The sequence below is a fragment of the Dermacentor albipictus genome, chromosome 5 (genome assembly GCF_038994185.2).
Source record: "Dermacentor albipictus isolate Rhodes 1998 colony chromosome 5, USDA_Dalb.pri_finalv2, whole genome shotgun sequence".
Classification (NCBI taxonomy): Eukaryota; Metazoa; Arthropoda; class Arachnida; order Ixodida; family Ixodidae; genus Dermacentor; species Dermacentor albipictus.
Window position 1 is genome coordinate 68,649,600 of NC_091825.1, and position 24,611 is coordinate 68,674,210.

The 24,611-nt window shown below is 46.4% G+C and overlaps 1 protein-coding gene across 1 annotated transcript; it reads right to left on the reverse strand.

Annotated features, from left to right (window-relative positions):
- Positions 1–21,594: 21,594 nt before the first annotated feature.
- On the reverse strand, positions 21,595–22,233 carry LOC139060300 (putative nuclease HARBI1). Its single transcript, XM_070539400.1, has one exon. It carries the CDS (start codon positions 22,231–22,233, stop codon positions 21,595–21,597), a length of 639 nt encoding a protein of 212 aa, XP_070395501.1.
- Between the last annotated feature and the right edge of the window lie 2,378 nt (positions 22,234–24,611).

A 24,611-nucleotide genomic window follows, 5' to 3' on the forward strand; every position in this document is an offset into this window, starting at 1 on the left:
TTTACCATCGCAAAAAGGTTCTCGTACTTGGTATTCTTTTGAAACCCAACAAGTATTTTTCACTGACAACTTCATGGTATCAGTAATCATTCTTCACTAATCAACCGCATGTTGCTAGACATTTCTGAAGCATTTGACAAGGTTTACCAAAAGCTGCTTCTCTAGAAACTATGCCAGATTAACGGAGACTCTAAAGTGCTCTATTGTCTAGAAAAATTGTTTACTCGCCGTTTCCACTTTGTGTCTGTGAATAACGGAAATTCAAAGCACATTGCTGTTCGATTCGTGGTCCCGCAAGTGATGCCATTCATCACTTTACACTTTTTTATTTAGAATAATGACTTATATTTATGTGCTTCACACTACATTAACCTATTTGCCGATGATTGCGTTGCCTATTCAGACAGAACCTTCACTGATGATGCTAAAACCCTTCAGTCTGATCTTGCCAAACCAAGGTGTGCATCACTTCGTTGACAGAGCTTAACATGAGGAAAGGCGAATATATACGCATATCTAAAACATAATCTGCTTCGGCGCTTTCCCATATCCTTAATACTTCTTTCGACAGTGTCTTGTCTTGCAAATACCTTCGCATTCACATTACATCAAACCTCTCTTCGGCGCACCACATTTCGTCTGTAATTAACAAACCTAATTGAATTTTTGGGCACTATCGTCGTAACTTTGCACAAGTACCTTCACCCATAAAATTTGTAATCTATAATACTCTCATTCGCTTGAATCTAGATTACGATTTTTGCGTCTGGGTTCCAAGCCACGGAAACTTAACTCGTTCACTAGAAATAGTTCAAAATATTTCCAAGCGTTTTATTCTTTCTAACGACGGTAGAACAGCGAGCGTGCTTTCAATGAAAACAAGTCCTGACTTATCTCTTGGATCCCGTCGTAAATTTCTCATTGCAGCCTTTTTCGCGTCATATTTCATCATCAATTTATATCGCCTCTTCTATTTGTTTCGTCTCCCTTACATCACACACAAATAGTTCAAATCTGTTTCAGCAAAACTCACCCTTTTTTTATTGCGATAACAATTTTATGGACGCTCCAGGTGCATTTGTGATAGCGCTGTTGCCGTGAGGTTTTATATAAAGTAAAGCGACGATAAAATTGCCGCCGCGCCCCGTATGCTGTGTCTGCCAGTGAAAGCATGAGAGGATGAGCCTGCGATCACGGCTCAATCTCGCCCACGCAAGGGACGAAAGCGAGGAGGAGCGTCGCCTGGCGTCGTGCCAGGACTCCCGGGGTAGGGTAGGGGAGGGGGGGGGGGGGGGCGTTCTACTTTCAGGTGTCCCGAGCGGCCATGCGCAACTGCCTCGGCCACTGCATGTTGAAACCTATCTGCGACGGGGACAAATTCTGCCGTGAACTCTTATCGCAGCTTAGTTCGCGTTGACGCGAGAGGCAGCACGAAAGTTAATTCTCTTGCTACTGCTGCCGCGATTCCTCCCTCCAGCGTTTCGATAGCAAGCTTCCGCGTTCGTCGATAAAGACGTGTTCATGTTGACTTGTGCACGCATGACACCCTGCTTGTTTACCAGTTTACACGGCAGATAGAACTACTGTACTTACTTCGTATAGCTGTTCACTAATTTTCGATCGCAATCGATGCTTCAGCTTTCTGGCACAGCTGCGGGCTTTTCAGTACTTCTTACTGCGAACATCAGAATAGTGGAATCACTTCTATCCGCATGTAACCGCCATCACAAATCACCTCCAGGTAAAGAACACTTTATCTAACATTGTACAACTAAAATTTTGTGTTTGCTCATTTTTTGTTATGAATATATTCTGTTTCACATGCAACCCAGTCTACCGTATAATTATGTTGGCACTGAGGGTATCTTAAGTAAATAATTAAAAATATACCATAATATTCGTCTTTGAACTTGCTCTAGATCTGACACCGAGTCTTTTCAATACGCTTCCCACACCTCGCATGCATACCCGAATATTGATCGCACAAGCATCGTATAAACTGCAAATCTTGTGGAGGCGAAGCAAGCCTCAGGGCACGTCGAATATCGCCTAATCTTTACTAGGCGTTCCCTGCTACTTTTATACAGTGTGGCGCTCAACTAAGGTCACACGATACTAAATTTCCAGGGTACTTGTACTCTGTTACCTGGTGTAGTTACCCTTCACGCAGAGGCGTGTCGCAGCTCTTGGGTAGGTAGAATGGAAGCACACGTTGGCGAGTATCGATGCTGCCTTTTGGTGGATTCTGGAACTGTACGTTCATTTTACATTAACATGGCAAACAGTTGCGCCTTCGCTCCAAGAGATAGCCTAACTTTCTTTCTCTGACTATCTCAACTGTCTGAACGCTTTGCAAGGGACGCTTGGTACCGCTTGCCCCTATGCCCTGTATCCGTGTATTTGCACTTTGTTATCGCGATAGCAATTGTATGGACCCTCTAGGCGCATTTATGCCGTCGCGGTCACCAAGAGGTTCCGTGTGAGTGAAAGCGCGTGAGGGTGAGCCGGCGAATGCGGTTGAATCTCGCGTGCACGAGTTAAGGAACGCGGGCCAAATGCGGGCCCTCTACTTTGGTGCGCAAGGCAGGAGGGTGAGTCGAGGGAAGAGGGACGTTCCCCTCCGGTGGCGGCTAGGGTTCTTCGATCTCCTGCTGGCCCGCCGCTCCGTACAGAGTAAAAAAAACCGCGGCGTCTACTAGGGCGTTGGCGTCGAGAATAGCGGACGTCATAATAGACGTTTTAGCGGACGCCATAGGGATGCGTTGCCGGCGCTCATGTGTCTTGAAAGCGATCTGTGAGGTGGCTAATGTTCGCGCCTGCGCTGCCCTCACCTTCTAAGCGATCTGCGATGGTTGCGGGTCCCTCCGACCACTGGCGTGGGGCGTCCCTTGATTAACTGCACGAGCGGAGACGGCAGACGAGCCCTCCCAGACTTTTAACCCGACAGCGTTAAGGAGCTCGTGTCGCAGAAAAGCCGGTGTCGTTGGCGGCGTTGGCCATGAGCGATAAATCCCGGCAGGCACTTCATGAATAAAAAACAACTTGCAAGATGGGCTGGGTGGGAATCGAACCAGGGTCTCCGGAGTGTGAGACGGAGACGCTACCACTCAGCCACGAGTTTTTTTTCTTTATTACTCAGCCACGAGTTCGATGCTTCAAGGCGGTACAAAAGTGCCTCTAGTGAATGCGGTGTTGCCTTAGAAACGAGTCGCAGAAAGTTATACTGCGGTGTATATCGGTAATTATGAACATGTAACTTACAGAAGTCGCAGTTACACGCGTAGCGAAGTGCGTTTCCGCTACATTTCTTCTGCGCTTTCCGCATACGCAGACCCATCTTGCGGCAAACACAGAAAACCCCCTCCTCTCACTGTACGGCGCTGCCCCGACAGGTGGCGCTCCACGCGCCCATTGGGGTTGTGTGGGGACAGGTGCGAGGCGCGTCGCGGCCCGGACTCCCTCTCCCCTGACGACGTTTCTCCTTGCTCCCTAACGGGTTGCAGAATCAAGCGTCCTTCCATTCTTTAGATCACTATCTGTCTATCTCTCTGCCCGTGCCGATGACGACGTTTGGCTGGCGTGCATCGTTTCCCCCTCCGAGACACCGAGTTCTTTGGTTCGTTCCACTTGCCCAGGCGCACGCTTCGTTGCCGCGCCGAACGCTGCGTTGCTCGACGCTCACCGCGTTCGATGCGGGGCGCCTCGTAAGTGATCGCGGCGCCGTAGCCCATTGTCTTACACCCCTTGGCGGGTCGACGGGAACGCTGTCGCGTTCCACTCTTGAAGGCGAAGCTTAAGCGTCCTCCAATTTTTTTTCGTCGGATAGTTGATGGCATCGGAAGACGTGTCGTTAAGAGGTCGCGTTAAGAGGTGTCGCTCGCCCTGCTCTCCGACAGCTGCTCGACTCTCGAACGTTGACGCTCGCACCAAGCCGACAGATCTTCCTTGCTCCGCTTCTCAGCTCCGTCTGTTTTGCTGACATGAACCCTTCTCCTTCTGTAGGCTGCTTCGGTGACGCGTTATTTATGGGTTCACTTCCTACTCTTCTACGGAGTTTCTCGATTCGCTGATTTCTTCATGCTTTATCATTTTCTACGCCATGAGCGCACGACCTGCTAGGTGTCGTCCTGTATTTAACCACGCACATACCACAGTGCACGCGATTCACTATCTTTAGCTTGCTTAGTCGTCGTCGCCTCATTACCCCCCATTTTAAAAAGTGTTTAGGGAGTCAAACGCTTCCCGTGAAGGCTACACACGACGATCACTCGTACGCACTCCATACACTCGAAGAGTGTTTTTTCTAAGTATCTTTTATATCACAACTCGGAAGAGACATCTATTTTGCGTTAGAGATGCATTAGTTTGCATTAAAGACATGAGCGGCGACGGCGACTCCTTTTGCTGGTAAGCATTAATATATAACGGACCACTTTTCGCTGCACCATCTCAATTTCCTAATATCTTTCTTTAGATATGGATCCCAAGCAACACTAGGGTAGTCTAATTTGGGTCTTATACATGCTATATGGGCCAGTAGTTTTATTTCTAATGGAGCTGTATTTAGTTTGTGCCTCAGGAAACCGAGTTTTTTAGAAGTGGATGAGCATGTATTAGTTATTTGACTTGACCATGTGAGGCGGTTTGTAATCGTAATACCTAAATATTTATATTCATGAACCTACGTAATAGACAATGACTGACAGAATGCGTGTACTTAAGAAGGAATTTTTTGTGCGTATTGCGCATGAAGACTGATCCTTACACCACTAGGAAATGGCACAGAGGTTAGATTAGGCATTGTTGATCAGTGTGAGCGATAACGGTTTTAAAAAGCATGCGCTCTCTGCAAAAAGTTTTATACTTATTTTTGACATATCTATGGAGGTACCAATGAACAATGTCATTCAGGTACACTCAAAAACGACAGGTTCCAAAACGCTACCTTGAGGGACTCCTGATGTTACAGGCAGTACGCCAGACGCGCAGTCACTCCCTTGTAAATATTTCTTACAATCAGCAGGGTAGCAATGAATCCAAGTAACCAGTTTAACAGGTAGGCCTATGCCTTGCAATTTCGAAATAAATTTGCTGTGCCAGACCAGGTCGAACGTCTTACTAAAATAGAAGAATATGGCATCAATTTGATTGCCCTTGTCAAGCGATGTGTTGAATTCATGAATTGTTCTGACCAGTTGTGTTGTCGCTGACAATTGTTTCCTAAAGGCGTGCTGTAAAGGCGACAAATACTTGCTTTCTTCAAAAAATTAGGTTGTGTAATGAGTGACTATGTGTTACTAATAGCTTACATGGCGTGCAAGTTTAATAAATGGGGCTCTACTTTCCGACGTTCAGACGATCGCCTTTTTTAAACTCTGGCACTACACATGCCGTACGCCAATCATTGGGAATTAAGGACCCTTCCAAGGAAAGATGGAAAACGTGTCATAATATGTGCAACCGGTTCAGTATGCCTGCGCAAAAGTATCTTCGGAATATTATCCGGACCATCTGAGGGCTTTGTTTTCAGGTTTATAAGCAAATACAGTCCACTCTCATATATTACAAAATTGGGAGACATTCATGGAAGAGGGTTATCATGCGTTGCCTCGTGCTGTAGAGTGGTCAATACGGAACCGATGTAAAGTTTAAACTGCTCAGCAATTTTGAGGGCATCATTCGCAAGACAATCGTCAACGGATATTTCCCTCTGTACAGCATTTGCCTTTTCTGAACGTCACCAAAATTTATCAGGGCTTTTTATAAAGAAGTCAGACAATGATTTAGGGAAATATCTAACTTTGGCATTGGAAGTTTAGTAACAAGCGGGTCCTTTAGGTCAGTAACTACGCTGCAGGCTTTCTTCTCTTGTTTAGCTCCTTTTAGCCTATGGCGTAAATGGATCATTTATTTCGTCATCCACGGACTGGCTTTATTAGTACGAACGTATTTGTCAGGAATTACCTTGTCAATGCAATAAGGACCACTCTTTTTTAGAGCATCCCAGAGTGTCGTGACGAGTTCCATCATGTTATCCCAAAAGTTCCACAAACAGATCAATATGGCGTGGTCGTCCGCTTTAGTGAAATCCTTCATTAGCTTTTTGTTTTGTTTCTTGAGTGGGTACGTAACTCCTAGCGGAAAGCAGAGACACACCGTCTTATGATCGGTGACGCCGTCAACCACATCCGCAATGTATGTACATATGTCGTGAAAAATAACAATCAAATAAATTGTTGAATAGGTGCTACCTACTTCTCTGGCATACTGTGTAACTGTTTCTTTCAAATTACACATGATATGAAACACACATGATAATATCCACTAACGGGTTCCTGTCAACATTAAAAAATGAAGTGGGGTTACGCCAACCACTGCAAGAAATATTAAAATAACGAGCGAGTATAACCTTATTAGTGAACAACGCCATGTGTTCGCATAGTTTGGACATGCATTCAGGGGAAGCCAAAGGAGGTTTATAGAAAGGACATACAATAAAATAATTGCCCCAGCAGTTTGCCCGTAGCAAAAAACTTTCGTGACCACCTATTTGCTTCATAACAACACCAGAAAACGGGTTCTTTAAGGCTGTAACCCCGTTTACATGAATGCGACAGTGGCGCATCGCATTTCCAAGCGCATTTGGGAAAGGCGATGCGACCCCGTTTACATGTAACGCCTTAACTCTCGCGAGAACTTAGCGCCACATGGTGTCGTATAAGGGAAGTGCAACCGACTTCCGGTGTGACTGGTTTCCGGTAGTAGGCCTAGTGCACGTTGGTGGTTGAGTGCCGAGAAATAGACAGTTTAAGTTTAGCGTACGCAACTTATGGCGTACGCTATATGCTACGGTGTAGCGGGCGCGAAGCCGCTCACGTTTTTTGCAGCTTTAGTTGGCCAGCGAGATCTTCGGATCTCAGAGGCCATATGCCGTCGTTGCAGCTATTTTCTGACTCTAGCGATAGGTAGCGCTGACATCTCGAATGTTACTTTCGTTAGGCTTCGACTCGTTCGAAACGAGAAGCAACCTCGAAAACACCACATGGGTATCCATTATACCCTGTCGTCGAAGCGGCCTAAGACAAAGCGAAAGCTGTTTACACAATCATTTGCAGCGAACGAAGTGCATTTTATAAAAGCAACGCCAAATTCAATTCGAAGCGGGCAGCCGGAACCGCCGCCATGTTGGTGGCTAATTCCTTCCCATCATTCCTAATGCGACGATCCTGCGTTTACATGCTCCGCGAGAGTCGACTCGCGCCCGTAAATCTACCCTCGCCTGGCGCATTAATGCGATGCGCCTTCCTAGCGCATTACTGCTATTTACATGAATGTGATGCTCTAGAAATGCGATGCGATGCGACACTGTCGCATTCACGTAAACGCGGCTTATGGCTAAGCCACCACCCCTAGTTGGGCGATCTCGACGGAAAACAATACAGTAGTGAGCCGTTATTCACCAGAAGTAGAGGCGCAGTGTCCGGATTGTGGCGCATCGTACTGCTTGCTAGCGCATATGCTCTGGCAACGCTCCGCGCGTTAAGCGGCACCATGTTCACTAAAGAAGAAGACTGGGTGGAGGCAGTGCGAAGGGACGACCACCAGACCCAGCTCCGGGCCGTCCAGAGGGCTCACGAAAGGGCGGAGGCTCACGGCCTTCCCGTCCCAACGTGGGTGCGGCCCGCGACCCCTGCCGACCACTAAACCAAGAATGGGTGGGGAGGGGTTCCTCAGGACCCAATAAAGTTATTTCCTCCTCCTAGGAGGAGATATAACCGTAGCACTACTGTTATCGTGTAACCAGGTTTCGGCAATCATTGTTATATGTGGGTTATCTTCAACAAGTAACACTTCGAGCTTCCCTACTTTTTACATGGCTTTGATCATTAAAACTTAGTATAGCGCATGGCATCTGTATTGCACAGACGTCCCTGTTCTGCACATGGCGCAAAACAGGCAGCGAAACGCAGCGCAGTTAAGCAGCGAAACGTGGGGTCGAATGCCAAAATATGTATACAATGTATACATAACATTAGAATAAATAAATGAATCACGTAGATCCGCGAAACATAATTAGGGCTTACCAATTCCGCCACGATGCGCTGTGCCGTGTGAGACAATGATAATGCGCAACACTCTCAGCGATTATGAATAATCATGTAAAACAATGCATCAAGCAAACACGCCTCCCTGTGTGTTCTGTAGACTACGCAGAGAAACAGCAGTGGTGCGCGCAAGTTAACATTCAACATCAGCTCACTACTCTCCTTTGCAACAAACGCTGCAGAAATTACATGTTCCCCCCCAACATTACCTCTAATTATTACCACTCTAGGCAAACTGCCCCCGCTGGGGCGTCTGCGTCAGCAGGCGTTTGGTGTGTTGCGACACCACGTACCCGAGCACACGAGGGTTGGACCCTCCCGCGTGTAGCCGTGCGCGGCTTAGCCGTGTCGGGGGAAAGGGGGATCCTGGGGGTTGAGCCGATGCCGGATCTTCGGACCTTTAAGGCACCCCGGCGGAGGCAACACACCTCTTTGGCCTCTGCTTCACGTAGACGGCACCCCCGGACTGACCCACCCGGAGGAAATCGGTAGTTGCCTTTTCCTGTCTCTCTCTCCTTCGACCCTTCGTCTTTCTCTCACTTTCCAGCTTTCCTGTCTTCTTCTCACTTCTGAATTTCTGATCCTTCTGGCAGCTAGGGTTAACCTTGTGTGAAATAACCAAGCTCGGTTATATCATATTTGGTTATAGTGGTTGTGTGCAGCTGGCGATGGCAGGCCTCGTTTATTTACAAGGCTGTCACGTCTCCTTGTTGGGCTCCATGGTGGGCGGCTGACACCACTGCCGAAATTACTCCAATTTTTATGGCTTCTTCTTTCCCCAGGCTTCCTGATCGCCCTCTCACAAAAAGAGGGCGCACCGAAGAATGTTTCAACTTCTTTATTAAGCCCACTGAAATTTTTCCACGTTTCCGCGTGATTCACAGCGAAACCCCCTACAAGACCGTAAGAACTGTATCACCTTTCGTTGTCGCGAAATGCCTAACTAACCCCCGTATTCACAAACCAAACTTAACTTATCGCGATAAGGTCACTTATGAAAGGACGAGAAAAGTATAAGTATAAGAAAAGAACAAGGTGCGTTTCGAAAACGCACCTTAACGCGCCATAAGTGTGCCTTATGAAAGGCACCCTTCACTCGTTAAGTGTTTTACCTGGGAGCGAGGCTAGAGAATTTTTTGCTACGAAATAGATACTTTGACGACGTTTAAACTGCTTTTATTATAAGAAAGCAATAATGGCATGCACACAAGCATCTGTACATAAATAATGTATAAACGCTTGATAAAACTTGATGAAACGCTCGCCGTTTTTGGTGAGTCCGCTATTTACGTCTGGCCACGTTGGTCTAATCCACTCGACGCAGCGCACGTTTTTGTACAGTCTTCTCCAGATTGGTTTTGTCCGTGTTGTGTTTGTATTTCGTTCGTCCGTGTTGTTTTGCCTTGTTATTACTTCCTTCGCTTTTTCTTGCTTATTTATAATTAGCTGTGCATTATTTTACTCATTTTTTATCAGTTTAGTTGTTTAAATAGTCTTAGTATTATCTTTTTTTTGGTAAACCGCGTTGAGAATGGAGCGGCGCAAAATTAACTTCACGGACGAAGAGCGCACCATCCTGATGGACCTGATGGAGAGGCACCGCGATGTGCTCGAGTGCAAACGGACTGACGCGGTGTCGGTCAACGCAAAGAAGAAGACCTGGGAAAAGTTGTCCGAAGAATTTAACAGTCGCCACAACGTCCGGCCACGAACGTCCAAGCAATTAAAGAAGTGCTGGGACAATCTGAAAGAAAAGTGGCGCCGTGCCAAAGCCGAAGACACGCGGGAGATATTCAAAACAGGTGAGCATTATTCCTCATGTGCCGAAATTTCTGCTTCTTGCTTGTATATATATTTGATGAAAGCACGGGAAGCCATCGCTACAGCTGATTTCTAGCGCACTCTGCAACAGCTGGTGCGTGTGCATACGGAACAGTGGCGAGGACATAATAAATTCATCGCCAAAAATAACGTTGCAGTAAACTTGCTTGATCGTAACGTGCAGGCAAACAAAGGACGTGCCTACGCATGTTTGTTTTCCGCGACACACTTGCACGATCGGCAAATTTGCTCATGTTTTGGTTTCTTGAAGGCGTCGTTTGCTACCTCGAAGGACGTCTTGCTGTGAAAGAAACGCTACCTTATTTGTTTGCAAAGCGTGCTAATGCAGTCCTTGGGCGAACGCCATCAACTAGCTTTGTGTGTAGGCTTGTCGTGTGCTGTAATGAAATACCAGGGGCAAGGAAAACTTGGGCACAGTTGCAGTTCATTAGCATATGCCTGGTGCTATGTGCGTGTGAGCACGGCGACCTGTGTCTGTATTTCCCTTGTGCTCAGCTAGCAGGGCTTCAAAATGACTTAAGCTACATCATGATGTGTTCATATGTTTCTGCCAGTATTTTCGAAGCGGTGAAACTGAAGAGGTATCGTTATTTTGCTAACGTTGATATTTGCTTTTCAAAGGTGGTGGCGCCCCGGCAGGACGCCACATGAATGACGAGTTGCTCAGGGTCGGTGCAGTGGCAACTGACATGGCCACACGCCTTGTCAATCCATTTGACAGCGACTGCACTGGCCCTGGCACAGAGCCGACGCCAGCTGTAGCAGCACTGCTGACTTCGTCACAGCCGGGACGAAGCACTGATGCAGATGGTGAGTATGAGTTTATGTGCAATATTATATCTGGACTAATTATTTAGGAAACTAGATTTGCTAATACAGAAAGGCACCAAATGAGGCATTGCAGGTGGCTAATGAACAACTAGTTCTGTATTACGCATTTGACACAGCAGTATTGCAAGAAACTAAGCTACTTTTTAATGTCGAAGTGCTGACATTACTTTTGGGCATCATGGTGATGAGGTTGGAGCAGTGCAGCAAGGGTTTTATTTATGGTTTCGTATAATGGACACTATAACGAGGAATGATGCAGTCATTGGTTCATGTCTCAAAGGCTTCCAAAACTGGTTTTTGCAGTTGCATTTGTGCATTATTTCATTGTTTTCATGTCAGTGTTGCAAACGGAAATCCCTTATTTTTTACAGTGTAGTGGTTACATCGCCAAAGTTGTACGTGTGCAATGTACAGTACACATGGATCGATATGCTCTTGCACTGTCTGGATCCAGAGGAGATGTCATAATGTTATCTGCTCTGAACATACGAGAGGCACCATGCCTTGTGGAGATAACTGTAAATTGACCATGTTGTGTCGTGTACTCGATATATGATTAGCTGTGTATGTTCATCGGTGCCTATGCTGTGTGTTTGTGGTCATACATGTGTTTCATTTGTTGCCAAATGCGTGTGGAATAGCAGGTAGACTTGCTATTGGGCAAACCTCTCCAGCGTTTCCAAAGCGCCTCTTATTCCCATGCAATAGTGCCCATAATTTCCTGTTTATTATGTACCGTCAACAAGCAATATACACAGAAAGCCTACCTGTGATGCAAATAACTGTCAGCATAGACACCATTGGTTTAGTTATTTTCATGGCCCATGAAACAGAGAATGAGTCCTAATATGAGGATGAGCGGCTTGTATGCAAAAGTTTGAATGCAACCGCATAGTTATTACTGTCACCGTTTCATTCAACCTGCTTCAGCTGGATGCACCAGCAGGAACATGCTGTATTGTTGTGTGCTCACGGGCTTACATTGTGTCAAGTTCTTTAGTATGTCCTAATAGTAAGTACAGTGCAGTATTTTGTTCAACATCAGTGCATTATGTAGCAAGGCAAAAATGTCTGTATAGCTCACAGCGCACTCGTAAAAGTGGATTGTAAAAGGTACAAGCACTGTGGAAAGGACACTAATGTCAACTCTGATTGCAATAACTTTGCAGATGCCGACATGGACTATGATGACTCCTGGCAGTGGGACATCGAAAACCAGGACGAAGCAGCGGCTTCGCAGTGTGCAGCGCCACCAAATGCTGAAACTGCTCAGCTTGTACCAGAGCCAGCAGCACCCCTAGCTACATGCCCACCAGCTCCAGCCCCGCCAGCTGCTGTGCCGCCAGTGCCGACAGCCCGCCGGCGGATAAACGCAAGCCGGTCATCCTGCACAAGGGATGATGCTGTGAGGAGCGAACTTGGTGCTCGGCTTGCTTCACTCACAAAAGATGCTCAGAGAAAAAGGAAAGAGCACTTGCTCAAGATGAAGCTAACTCGTGAAGACCATGCACTTCGCATGGAACTCGCTCGTGAGGATCACAAGGATAGACTTGAGAAAAGGCAGGCAGAACATGCACAAATAATGGAAAATTTTAAAGCAAAGAAGGCCCTTATTGACCTAAAAATGAAGGTTCTGCAAAAACAGAATGAGTGAGGCAGAAGAAAAAGTTTTCGTATATGATCATATGCCGTATTTACTCGCATAATCACACTTCTTTGTCAAAAAAATTGGTGCAAATCCAGGGGTGCGATCATTGTACGAGTTAAATTTCCCACGAAAAGAAACTTTTTTTTGATCCCGCATTTGCAGCACGGTGACAAGCAGGCGGCTGCCGTTGTCATTGTGGGACACCGAAACAAAAATGACGGCCGGCGGAGCAAGCCGAACGCGATTATTGTTCTTCTTGTGAGTACATTACATGCATTGAAACAGTTTCTTCCGTATCAGTAATGAATAATGTTAATATCGGCACGTTTGCGACATAGCCATGTCTACTTTGAGGAGACAGAAACAGAGATGGGCACGCTTAGCTGCCAGTGACACAGAAACACATAGCGGGCATGCTGTGGAAACTGCGACATATGTCTTCACTGTTATCCTAATATGGCACGTTTCCACTAAGGGTGGGCGAATATCGTAGCTGCGTTACAAGCATGGGCGTATGAATAGGGTACATTTGTAACTTATCAGCGTAAACGTGGCCACTATTGTTGCCGCCCGCGATTTGTTGCGTGCCCATGAGTGCAGACGAGAGGAATCAAAAGGCACCCTTTATGTTGTTGCTGTTGACCAAATCCATTATGATGCCTACAAACAAAGCCGAGGCAAGCTTGGTTGTAGTTTTTTTTTTGTTTTTTTTTCATGGAAGTGCAGAAAGTGATCGCATCTGCTTAAGAATGTTCGGTGCATGCAGACCTCTTGGTATGTTTTCAAGAATCGTTTGCGTAGCATTTGACAGAAGGTAAGTGCGATCATCATTAGCTAGACTTGGCACACGACATATCGCTGCGACAAGTTCAGGGTGCGGTCATTACACAGGAAAGAAAAAGCTGAATTTTGACGACAAAATTCAGGGGTGCGATCATTATGCGAGTGCAATCATTATGCGAGTAAATACGGTATGTCTTGTAATATATGTTTCGTGTATATCAAAGTACATGGGCATTGTGCAATTCTGCCACCATCAGAATGTATCAGCTACCGCAGCTTGGATCAAACGTGTAACCTCGAGCTCAGCAGCCCAACATATAGCCTCTGCATTAGTGCCAGTTTGCCTACATTGTAGCTGAAAATTAAATTAAATTCTGGGGCTTTACGTGCCAAAACCACAATCTGATTACGAGGCACGCCGTAGTGGGCCACTCCGGGAATATGGACCACCTGGGGTTCTTTAAAGTGCGCCTAAGTACATGGGTGTTTTCAGATTTTGTACATTGTAGCTTTGTACTCTTTCTCTGTCTCTCTTGTGATCCTCACTCTGTATTTGCAGCATCAACAAATGATTGTATTGAAAAATGGCAGTTGTAGACGTTGGTGCCTTTCACAGCCATTCAGAAATGGTAAAGTTCATGTGAAGCTCATGGTCATCACGGGTAAACTTCATGGATTTTAGGCCCTGTAATTGCTCATTTCGCCATCCTCTGCACGCAGGCAGACAAGGGTAGACAGCTGCCCAACATATAGCCTCTGCATTAGTGCCAGTTTGCCTACATTGTAGCTGAAAATTAAATTAAATTCTGGGGCTTTACGTGCCAAAACCACAATCTGATTACGAGGCACGCCGTAGTGGGCCTCTCCGGGAATATGGACCACCTGGGGTTCTTTAAAGTGCGCCTAAGTACATGGGTGTTTTCAGATTTTGTACATTGTAGCTTTGTACTCTTTCTCTCTCTCTCTTGTGATCCTCACACTGTATTTGCAGCATCAACAAATGATTGTATTGAAAAATGGCAGTTGTAGACGTTGGTGCCTTTCACAGCCATTCAGAAATCGTAAAGTTCATGTGAAGCTCATGGTCATCACGGGTAAACTTCATGGATTTTAGGCCCTGTAATTGCTCATTGCGCCATCCTCTGCACGCAGGCAGACAAGGGTAGACAGCTGCCCAACATATAGCCTCTGCATTAGTGCCAGTTTGCCTACATTGTAGCTGAAAATTAAATTAAATTATGGGGCTTTACGTGCCAAAACCACAATCTGATTACGAGGCACGCCGTAGTGGGCCACTCCGGGAATATGGACCACCTGGGGTTCTTTAAAGTGCGCCTAAGTACATGGGTGTTTTCAGACTTTGTACATTGTAGCTTTGTACTCTTTCTCTCTCTCTCTCTTGTGATCCTCACACTGCATTTGCAGCATCAACAAATGATTGTATTGAAAAATGGCAGTTGTAGACGTTGCTGCCTTTCACAGCCATTCAGAAATGGTAAACTTCATGTGAAGCTCATGGTCATCACGGGTAAACTTCATGGATTTTAGGCCCTGTAATTGCTCATTGCGCCATCCTCTGCACGCAGGCAGACAAGGGTAGACAGCTGCCCAACATATAGCCTCTGCATTAGTGCCAGTTTGCCTACATTGTAGCTGAAAATTAAATTAAATTCTGTGGCTTTACGTGCCAAAACCACAATCTGATTACGAGGCACGCCGTAGTGGGCCACTCCGGGAATATGGACCACCTGGGGTTCTTTAAAGTGCGCCTAAGTACATGGGTGTTTTCAGATTTTGTACATTGTAGCTTTGTACTCTTTCTCTCTCTCTCTTGTGATCCTCACACTGTATTTGCAGCATCAACAAATGATTGTATTGAAAAATGGCAGTTGTAGACGTTGGTGCCTTTCACAGCCATTCAGAAATGGTAAACTTCATGTGAAGCTCATGGTCATCACGGGTAAACTTCATGGATTTTAGGCCCTGTAATTGCTCATTGCGCCATCCTCTGCACACAGGCAGACAAGGGTAGACAGCTGGCTAGACGCCTTGAAAAGCACAAGTGTATGTTTTGACTAGTGTTCCACGTGCCTTGCCTTGTCAGACTTCTCAAAAAGTCAGCACATTTTTCAAGGCATTTGGCCAGCCATCCATCCTCATCCGACCACCTGCAAAAGGCAGATTGAGCAAGTACAGGCCCTTACACAATTCATCTAATTCATATCTGTTTGACACATTGTTTGTTGCATGTTTTCGAAAGAGGCTTCAACAAGAAGCATTCTGCCGAGGGATGAAAGCGGCATCTAGATGTAGTTCATGTAACACGTCACGGCAAAATCTTCTGCTAGATAGAGCTTGACATATGCATGAATCTCAATGCAGCAGAAGCCACCATGTCGAGAAATATGTGAAACAAGAATGAGTACTGTTTATTTCATTCTGTGCAGAGCATGCTGATAACATTTCTGTTGTGCTATGTGCACGCATGTGCAAACAATCACATTTTTAATTCTACTCTCCTGAGAAACACAGGCATGATGTTTTGTACCACCAATTTCAAAGGCTCTGTATGCGATAACCATGTCTCACTGCATTGAATCCATTGGACAAGACAACTTATCGCTGAAATGTTCTATTGTGGAATTTGAATGTCATTGCACATGTAAAAAACAAAGCAACGTTAGGTAGCTCCTGCTCCTGACCTTGAATTCGTAACAGCCAAAGTGCATAGGATCACTTTGTGGGGAAGCAGCATATTTAAAAGTTGTAAACAGTCTTGAATTTGGCAACGGTTAGGTGCTATTGATGGAGATTGTTGAAAAGGCATACGACAACTAGCAAAGCTGTGTTGCTGATGATAATCAGTTCACAACTGCCAACTGCATATTAAAGGGAAGCTGAAGAGTGCCGAATTCAATAAGACGCTCATATACGGATGCGGGAACCTTATAAACCATGCAGGTAAAATTTGGAGGGGGGGGGGACTTTTCACTTAAGAGTGACGTAATTGTCGGCTAATGTCGCGCCACCCCCCCCCCCCATCAATAACTGCACGCTGACGTCAGCGGAGACGGGAAACCGCGGCATAGTGACGTCAACACTAGTATTCCGTTCCTTCACAGTCACCGCGACCATGCCTGACCGTGCTTGTTTCTGCGTGCGTGGCGTCATAATCTGCTTCGCTCGACCCCGCATTCCTTTGTTTGTATGTAGAGTGGTAGTCAACGTGCGCAGCATCAATTGAAGTGGTGGGCCAATCATGCCGGCGTTCTGTGCAGCCTACGCTTGCACGAACACCAGTGGCCGCGACAATGTTGTCTGCTGTGAAGCGAAATAAATTCAAGCGCTCGAGAACAACAGTGCTTGGAAAACAGTGATGGCAGGAAAACCTATTAAAAGTGAAGTGTGTTTACAATGGCATTGCTGATCTGCCAAAAAAGCTTTTGCATTCATGAACACATGCAAAGAAATAGTAACAAATCACAGTCGACGACTGATTTTTCGGACGCCTAATTTTTTGGACATGCTTGATTTTTCTGACTTTTTCCCAGCCCCAGGACATACCTCACAAAGTCAGTGTATTACGTGGCTTAAAATTTCAGACACTCTAGGGAGGGCTGTTCGATCTTTTTGGACTTTCCAAGCGTCAGCCAGGCCAACTGCCGCGCATCTTGAGCTGTGTCGCCGCCATCTTGTTTGTTTATATTTTCATCCTGTAGTCTCGAAACCGGTGCCGGTCTTGCATGGCGGTTCCTCTGCTACTCGGACGCTGGGTTGAGGCTATATGCTAGCAGCTTCCGCAACAGCGTCACTGCCGTAACGCAATGCTTTTTTTTCTTCCTTTGTTCCTTCGATTGCCTGTTTGTGTTTGCAGGGTGTTGACAAGCTTAGCAGTAGCAAGCTACTGTGGCTCGCATTTGACTGAATCGGCTGCAGTGCTTCAAGACGCTGTTTCCGGAACTTTATTTTTTCGTACAACGTGGCAGCACTCAACAAAGTCGGTGTGACAACTTCCCGACGACTGCGCTGTGTGTACTGCTTAGCCAAGCATGCTATATCACAATGGAGAAGAAATCTATGTTGTCGGCCTCGAGAATTCCGATGAACTGAGGCAAGTACGCCACAATGCCGATGGCGAAGAAAGTGGCAATCATCAAGTTCATCGAAGGTGGCCGATCACAGGCAGATGTCGCAAAAGAGTTTAACATTTCCAAACATGCTCTTTCGGACTACATGAAAAACAAGCAAAAGATTTTGGAGGCAGCGGGAAAGTCTACTGGGTGTTGGCAGAAAAATGTAAGCCAAGGCACCTATCGAAAGCTCGAGGAGGCCCTCCTTGTTTGGCTGAAGTCAACAGTAGCAAGAAATCCGTCTCCGGTGCCCTCCTCAAACAGAAAGCCGAGACGATGGCGCTTCAGATGAGCATTGAGGGATTTAAGGTCAGCGATCGCTGGCTGAAACTTCAAAAAGCGTGCTGATCTCAGTTTTATGAAACTGTGTGGCGAAAGTGCAGCTGTTGACCTGAGCGTTGTTGCGAACTATCGCTGTGAAAAGCTGCAGTCGTTCTTACGGGAGTACTCGCCAGACGACATACTCAATTGCGGTGAGACCGGACTTTTTTTTAAGCTTATGCCAGAAAAGACCCTTTCCATGGTGGAAAACACAGTAAGGAACGAGTTACTGTTTTGGTCGGCAGCGATATGTCAGGGACAGAAAAGCTGCCAATGCTCATCATCGGCAAGTCGAAAGCTCCGAGCTGCTTTAAAGGTGTAAAGTACCTGTCTGTCTTGTATGAGGCGAACAAGAAGGCATGGATAATACAGCAGTTTTTTGAAAGCTATGTGAGAAAACTAGATCATAAATTTGATCTAGAAGGCCGCAAAGTTTTCTTGTTTGTCGACAACTGGGCTGCACACGGGCACATAAACAACTTGCGTAGTTTTAGTAGAACAAAATTCTGTGGGAGATATCGAGAAAAAAAAATCATTTTTTTTCTCTCTCGAAGTCTGTGTGAGTCGAGTTCTTACCCCCAAACACGACAAGTATCCTACAGCCGATGAACCAAGGCGTGATACGTAACCTGAAGGTGAAGTATCGGTCACGCTTGCTTTCGTGTGTGGCGTTGTGCCTCGACAGTGGAAAAGCCTACTCTGTTGATTTGTTTGGAGCACTCAGCATGCTCGCTGATGCGTGGAAGTCGGTGGCCACCCACAACGCTGTGCAACTGCTTCCAACACGCGGGATTTGTGTTGAATGGCAACTCGGCTTTCTTGGACGAGGATAGTGTCGTCGAGCAGCTGTCTGGCAGTGAGCACCTCATCGACAACTTTCGCACTGCAGGCGTCAAAATTCCCTCGACCGTTTTGTTTTCGGAGTTCACGGACGTGGACAGCGAGTTGGAACTGTGCGCCGGGCTCACGGATGAATAAATCATTCGCCAAGTGCTTGCAGAGTCCGAGAGCGATGATGACTCGCATACAGCAGCGCAGTCGACCTAAGCTTAGCTGATGCAAGCGGTCGCAACTCTTTCGTCGGCTTATGGCGACACGACAGCTCTTGCCAAAATTCAGGCGGACCTGCTTGCACGCAAGCGAAGCATGGTTCAGAAGATCAATCACTTTTTCCAGCCTCTAACTCAATAGTAAGCAATAAATTGAGTTTTTGGGGGGCACATTTGTTTTTTCGGACTGCCTGATTTTTCTAACATTTTCGCGGTCCCTTGAGCGTTCAAAAAACCTGTCGTCAACTGTACCAAGTGCAGGTTAGCTTGATACATATTATAGGCGTGCAGCACGTGTGCTACAGCCAGCCCTGCAGTTTGGCCTACGTAGTTACTGTATATGGCCACAGAATGAGTGAGAGGATGACTTGCTGCTAGCAGGCTTTCTAAATGCAGCGCGAGAAGGTCGGGGCAACGAACACACATAGACGGGACGGGTGCAGATAGACAGATGGTAACTGGTCTTGGAAGACGGCATGAATACATGAAGTTGCCCAAACTTGGATTTTGATTTACTGCTAGCTCCTTCGTGTTAGCACGCTGAATGGAAGGTGCATGTTTATCTCCCACCCTTGATGCCAGTTTCGTCGCAAAGCACCATGAATTTTCTATTCGCACATGTGTTGTGAAACAGCCTGCATGCAGCCACCATAACACAGTGCAAGTTTAAAGTATGCATGTGTTGGAAAGCTGGCGCACGCCAGGACGCTGCACTCCCCCTTCTCTCGCGGACAGAGAGAAACGGATCGTCCGGTTACGAGTAGCGTGCATATGCTGCGCTGATGAAGTTCACTACACATGCTACAAGAGCCGGGAAACTTTTCCCCCGTTTAAACCGTCTGCGTAGATTGCCGATAGATTTGGGGCAGCACACAAAGAGCGCATCCCCGCTTACGTTCCACGAGGAGGCATGCAAGAACATAACACTACAGTTGTTTGCCCGGAAATGAACGTACTGAATCGCTGAATGCACCACCAGTTCAACCTACCTACCTGCCTATTTTTGTCCTTTTTAATTAAAGAGTAAAGTGAATGCATATGGAGTGAATGAATATGGATTTACGAGAAATAATCGGCAATAATACGAGCACGGGTTCTAAATCCACTGGAATCTTGTACTGCGGTCTGTGGCTGTCCATTCGGCAATGTTGGTCCAGGCTGGTGAACACTGGGTGCAGTGAGGGGCTGTACATCGGGAGGGCATGGGTCACGCAGAATTCTGCTGAGGTTGTGAAGTGCCGCACATGCAGTGATAACTACCAGTGTAGTGTTTGTTTGAACTTGCAGCTTCATCTGAAGGCATGGAAATCTCCTCTTCCATATCCCGAACACACGTTCCACACTGTTTCGTGTTTTTGCTTGTGACTTGTTGTACCTGAAAAAAATAGCTGCATTATTTTTCTTTGCCGTGAAAACATTAACAGAAAGAGAGGCGATCAATTGCTCTTGATGTAATATGAACAGTGCTTTGTCTTTCTTTGTTTGATGCATTTTGCCTTTCAGCGATGAGCTCTTGAAATGAATTGCGGGAACATTATTGAAAATGAGCAAATAAAAAGTGTTTCAATTCTGTGTTGGCTTTTGTCTAGTCTTGCATGTTCAAATATGTTGCTTTGCATGCAAGAAGCTTTTCGACCATTTTTGCAGGACACTTTCTTCTTGAAAATAATTGTGATAATCTGCAGCACTGCCTCATAGAAATTAGCTAGCTTGCCTGTACTCTGGGCTGCCTTGGTCAGGATCCTTGAGTGGAGTCATGAGGTATGGCCTGCAGGCATAGCCCATATCTCCGAGAAGAATCCCGGGGACGACACCAGTCTCGTAGAGCACTCTTGCACGGCTGCTGTCGAAAATTCTGCTATCATGGGCAGACCCTGGCCAGCTGGCCACTACATCATAAAATTGTAGGTCAGGGCCCGTGATGCCCTGCAAAACAGCAACTTTCATTAATAAGGGCGGTAGGTATCCAAAATGTACTTGCACATAGAGAAAATTCTGTACAGGTAAGCATTTTATGGTGGCGTCACATTCATAACCGACAGACTGGTTGACTTTTTTGTCATTAGTTAAGTATGAGCATTACTGTAAAGCCCCACAGTAATGGTTATATTGATTGTGCAAAATGCGCGAATACACTTGTTGAAACCAGAGTGGTAAAACAAAAGCGGGTGCTCCAATAATCCTGTTCTCGTAATAGTGTAGCTCTGTGATAGAGTTATGCAGTGGAATCTGATTACATGATCATGTTCGATACGAATTTTTGAGTGATCCCGGCCCAAGTACATTAGCTTAACAACGTGCTAAATTTCAGATTTTGCGAACCGCTTGTAACGCGCTTGGTGATCCGAAGAGCCGAGTCGTCGTGTGATCTGCGGTACGTGCGAGCGTGAATAATTAACGAACGCGTGCAGCGTGAATAATTAACGAACGCGTGCATATGCTTCCCCAAATTTCATGACGCAATCTTCGCCGCATAACAGCACTGTATTCCGACAAAGGTGACTTTAGCAATTATATGTACCCTTGCCGAATTTTCAGGCGTGTTTGTTCTCATTACGTTCCGTTACATTGGGGTTAATAACCTACTGATATTTTTTATGTCCCTAAAAATACACACACAATCGAGATTATACTGGGTGAAAACGTAAAGGGTTATATACTGGCGGCGCTGTGATTTCATCGGCACGACGCTGAGGAAAACGTTGCCGGTTCAAAGTGCTGGTCACGGCACTTGCATTTTAATGAGGGTCAAAACGTTGGTGCAGATTCGGGTTAGCAAATTCGAAACATCGACAACTGTCGTTGCACTGGCGGTGTGAAACCGCGTCGTAAATGATTCTGGTGGTTTACTTGGTGTTACGTCTACCAGCGGCATTCGAGTCGTACTACCAGCGGCATTCTGTACCGCTTCTGTTTGCGTTACGGTATTTGAAATGGGCACTCACATGAACATTTATCGAAAAGTATCCTTTTCGGTTGCGATAAACCTCGGCGTGGTCACCACCAGGGCTCTTAATCGGCACATGGGTGCAGTCAATGCACCCGCTGACACCGGGAAACTTTCCTAACTTATAAAATTCGCTCATCACACCGCTCACTTCTGAAGCGGCAGGGAACTTCACAAGCGCGGTGAACAGGCTTCTCGCGATCATGGTGGATACGCGCTCGATGACCCGGGAGACCGTCGGCTGCGAAACATTTACGAGGTCCCCGGTCACAATTTGAAATGTGCCTGCTCCATAGAACCGCAGTGTTATAAGGAGCTGCAGGAGAGGCGGCACAGGGAACCCACGTCCGTCGGTGCGTTCCCGCAGAGGCAGCATTGCGAGCAGCTGCTGCACGGCACTTTTGCTGAAGCGGAATCGGCACAAAAACTCGTCGTCGTTGTAAAGTTCCATGGGATTTAAATGATCCCTGACTACTCGACGCGGCGGCGATGCGTATTCGAAGGCTGCTCCAGTCGATATTTCTTCGTGGCGATCCAGGTAGCCCACAAACTCCTCGAAGTCGTCCATCGCCGCCATTTTGTTTGTATACAAGGGAGCGTTAAGGTAGGTCAGAGGCTACCTTAACCGAGCCTTACTTATCACGACCATAAGTACGAGAAAAGTTCTGCGATAAGTACAAGGTTGGTTCTTGAAACGCGTTAAGGGCTGTTCACTGACTTAAGTCATAAGCATAAGTATAAGTTTGGGTTGTGAATACGGCGGTAAGACTCTAGGTGCAGGATACAAAGTCACGAAAATGGCCAGTGGTGACATTCTCCTTGAAGTCAGTGATAAAGCTCAGCATGAAAATCTCCGAAAGCTCATTTCGCTTGGCGACACCCAAATCTCCGTGAGTCCTCATCGTTCATTGAATAGTACACGAGAGGTAGTATCAGATCAGGACCTGCTGGAACTGACTGAGACAGAGCTCCTAGATGGATGGAAAGAGCAACACGTTACGAATGTACAGCGAATTAAGATCCGACGTGACGATAAAGAAATTCCGACAAAACACCTCATACTTACCTTTTGTACGAGCACACTCCCTGAACAAGTCGAAACCGGCTACATGAAAATAAATGTAGGACCATACGTTCCAAACCCCCGACGCTGTTTTAAGTGCCAAAGATTCGGTCACGGCTCTCAGAGCTGCAGGGGCCGTACCACCTGTGCAAAGTGCGCATCACATGAGCACCCTGCAGATAACTGCAATGATCCTCCCCACTGTGCAAATTGTGACGGTGAACACCCGGCATACTCTCGCTGTTGTCCCTTATGGAAGAAAGAAAAAGAAATTATTACGCTCAAAGTAAAAGAAAATATTTCCTTCAAAGAAGCTAGAAAACGCCTCTCGTTTGTGGGGCCTTCTTTCTCCGACGTGGCACGGCAGGGGACAGTGCCACAACGGTTCTCGGCGGCCGTTAGGACCACGCAAAGTGGACCGACGGTAACGCCACTCGCCCCCACTGCGGGATCAGCTAGTGCTGTTCCGCAACCCAGCAAGAGCCAGCAGTCCACCGGACCTGCGGGCTCCACGGCTTCTAGGGCCTCTGTTCGCACAGAGAAGCCCGAAACACCCGCGAACGTACACCGCGAGCGGGCATCCAGCGCCTCTATGGAGGCGATGGATACATCAAGTGTATCGGCGTCTCAGACGCTGAAGGATTGGCGAAGCTCTCAGGAGCTGCCCAAAAAAGGCAAATCCCGCATCACAGGGCCTGGCAAGGTTCTTGTGGGATAACATAGTTTTCCTCTCTTGAACACACATCACCATACACTTTCACTATGGATACACAAATATTATATTGGAATGTCAGGGGTCTTCTTCACAATCTAGTTGATGTCAAGGAACTCCTACATAAACATAATCCAAAGGTGCTGTGTGTTCAAGAGACTCATCTGAAAAGCACACAAACAAACTTTCTTCGTAACTACTCCATCTTCAGAAAAAACCGTGACGAGGCTAATGCGTCGTGCGGTGGCGTAGCCCTACAGACACCCCTCGAAGCAGGATCAGTGCGAGGAGTTCTTTTTAATAAGTTGGTTACTGTTTGCTCCATTTACATACCCCCAAACTATCACCTTCAAAAAACAGACTTCTACAACCTCATAAATCAGCTTCCGGAACCCTACATACTCGTGGGTGATTTTAATGCCCACAACACCCTGTGGGGAGATTCCCGTTGTGACGCGAGAGGTCGGCTGATAGAAGATTTTCTTTTGACATCGGATGCATCCCTATTTAATAAGAAGGAGCCGACTTATTACAGTGTGCATCACAACACATACTCATCTATAGACTTAGCAATTGGTACTGCTATTCTTCTGTCTCACCTGAAATGGGATGTCATCAAGAATCCTTTTGGAAGTGATCACTTCCTAGTCACTCTAAACTTAACAACACAGTATGATTCTCCACAGCATGTCCCTCGATGGAAATTAGCCTCAGCCGATTGGAAAAGTTTTCAAGAATGCACTTATTTACCGCGGGTCTTTTTAGAATACTATACTATAGATGATGCCGTATCTTATTTTACTCATTTTATTATCGACGCAGCGCAAAAGTGTATACCACAAACCAATGGTCTTTCATCCAAAAGACGTGTCCCGTGGTGGAACTAAGATTGCAAAGAAGCGCGAAAGACGCAGAATAGGGCATGGGGCAGGCTTCGTCGATCACCAAATGCGGAGAATCTAATTGAATTCAAGAAAGCAAAATCACAGGGCAGGAGAACACGACGACGTGCTAAGCGAGAAAGCTGGGAAAGGTACATATGTAGTATAAATTCGTACAAGGATGAGGGTAAGGTATGGAACAGGGTAAACCGATTAAAGGGCAGGGAAACACAACCGCTTCCTTTAGTAAACGCTCAAGGCGACACCATGAGAGATCAGGCAGACTCCCTGGGCAAGCA

Coding starts and splice junctions, on each gene's coding strand:
- LOC139060300 (XM_070539400.1), bottom strand. CDS start 22,233: ATGGCGGCGATGGACGACTTCGAGGAGTTTGTGGGCTACCTGGATCGC.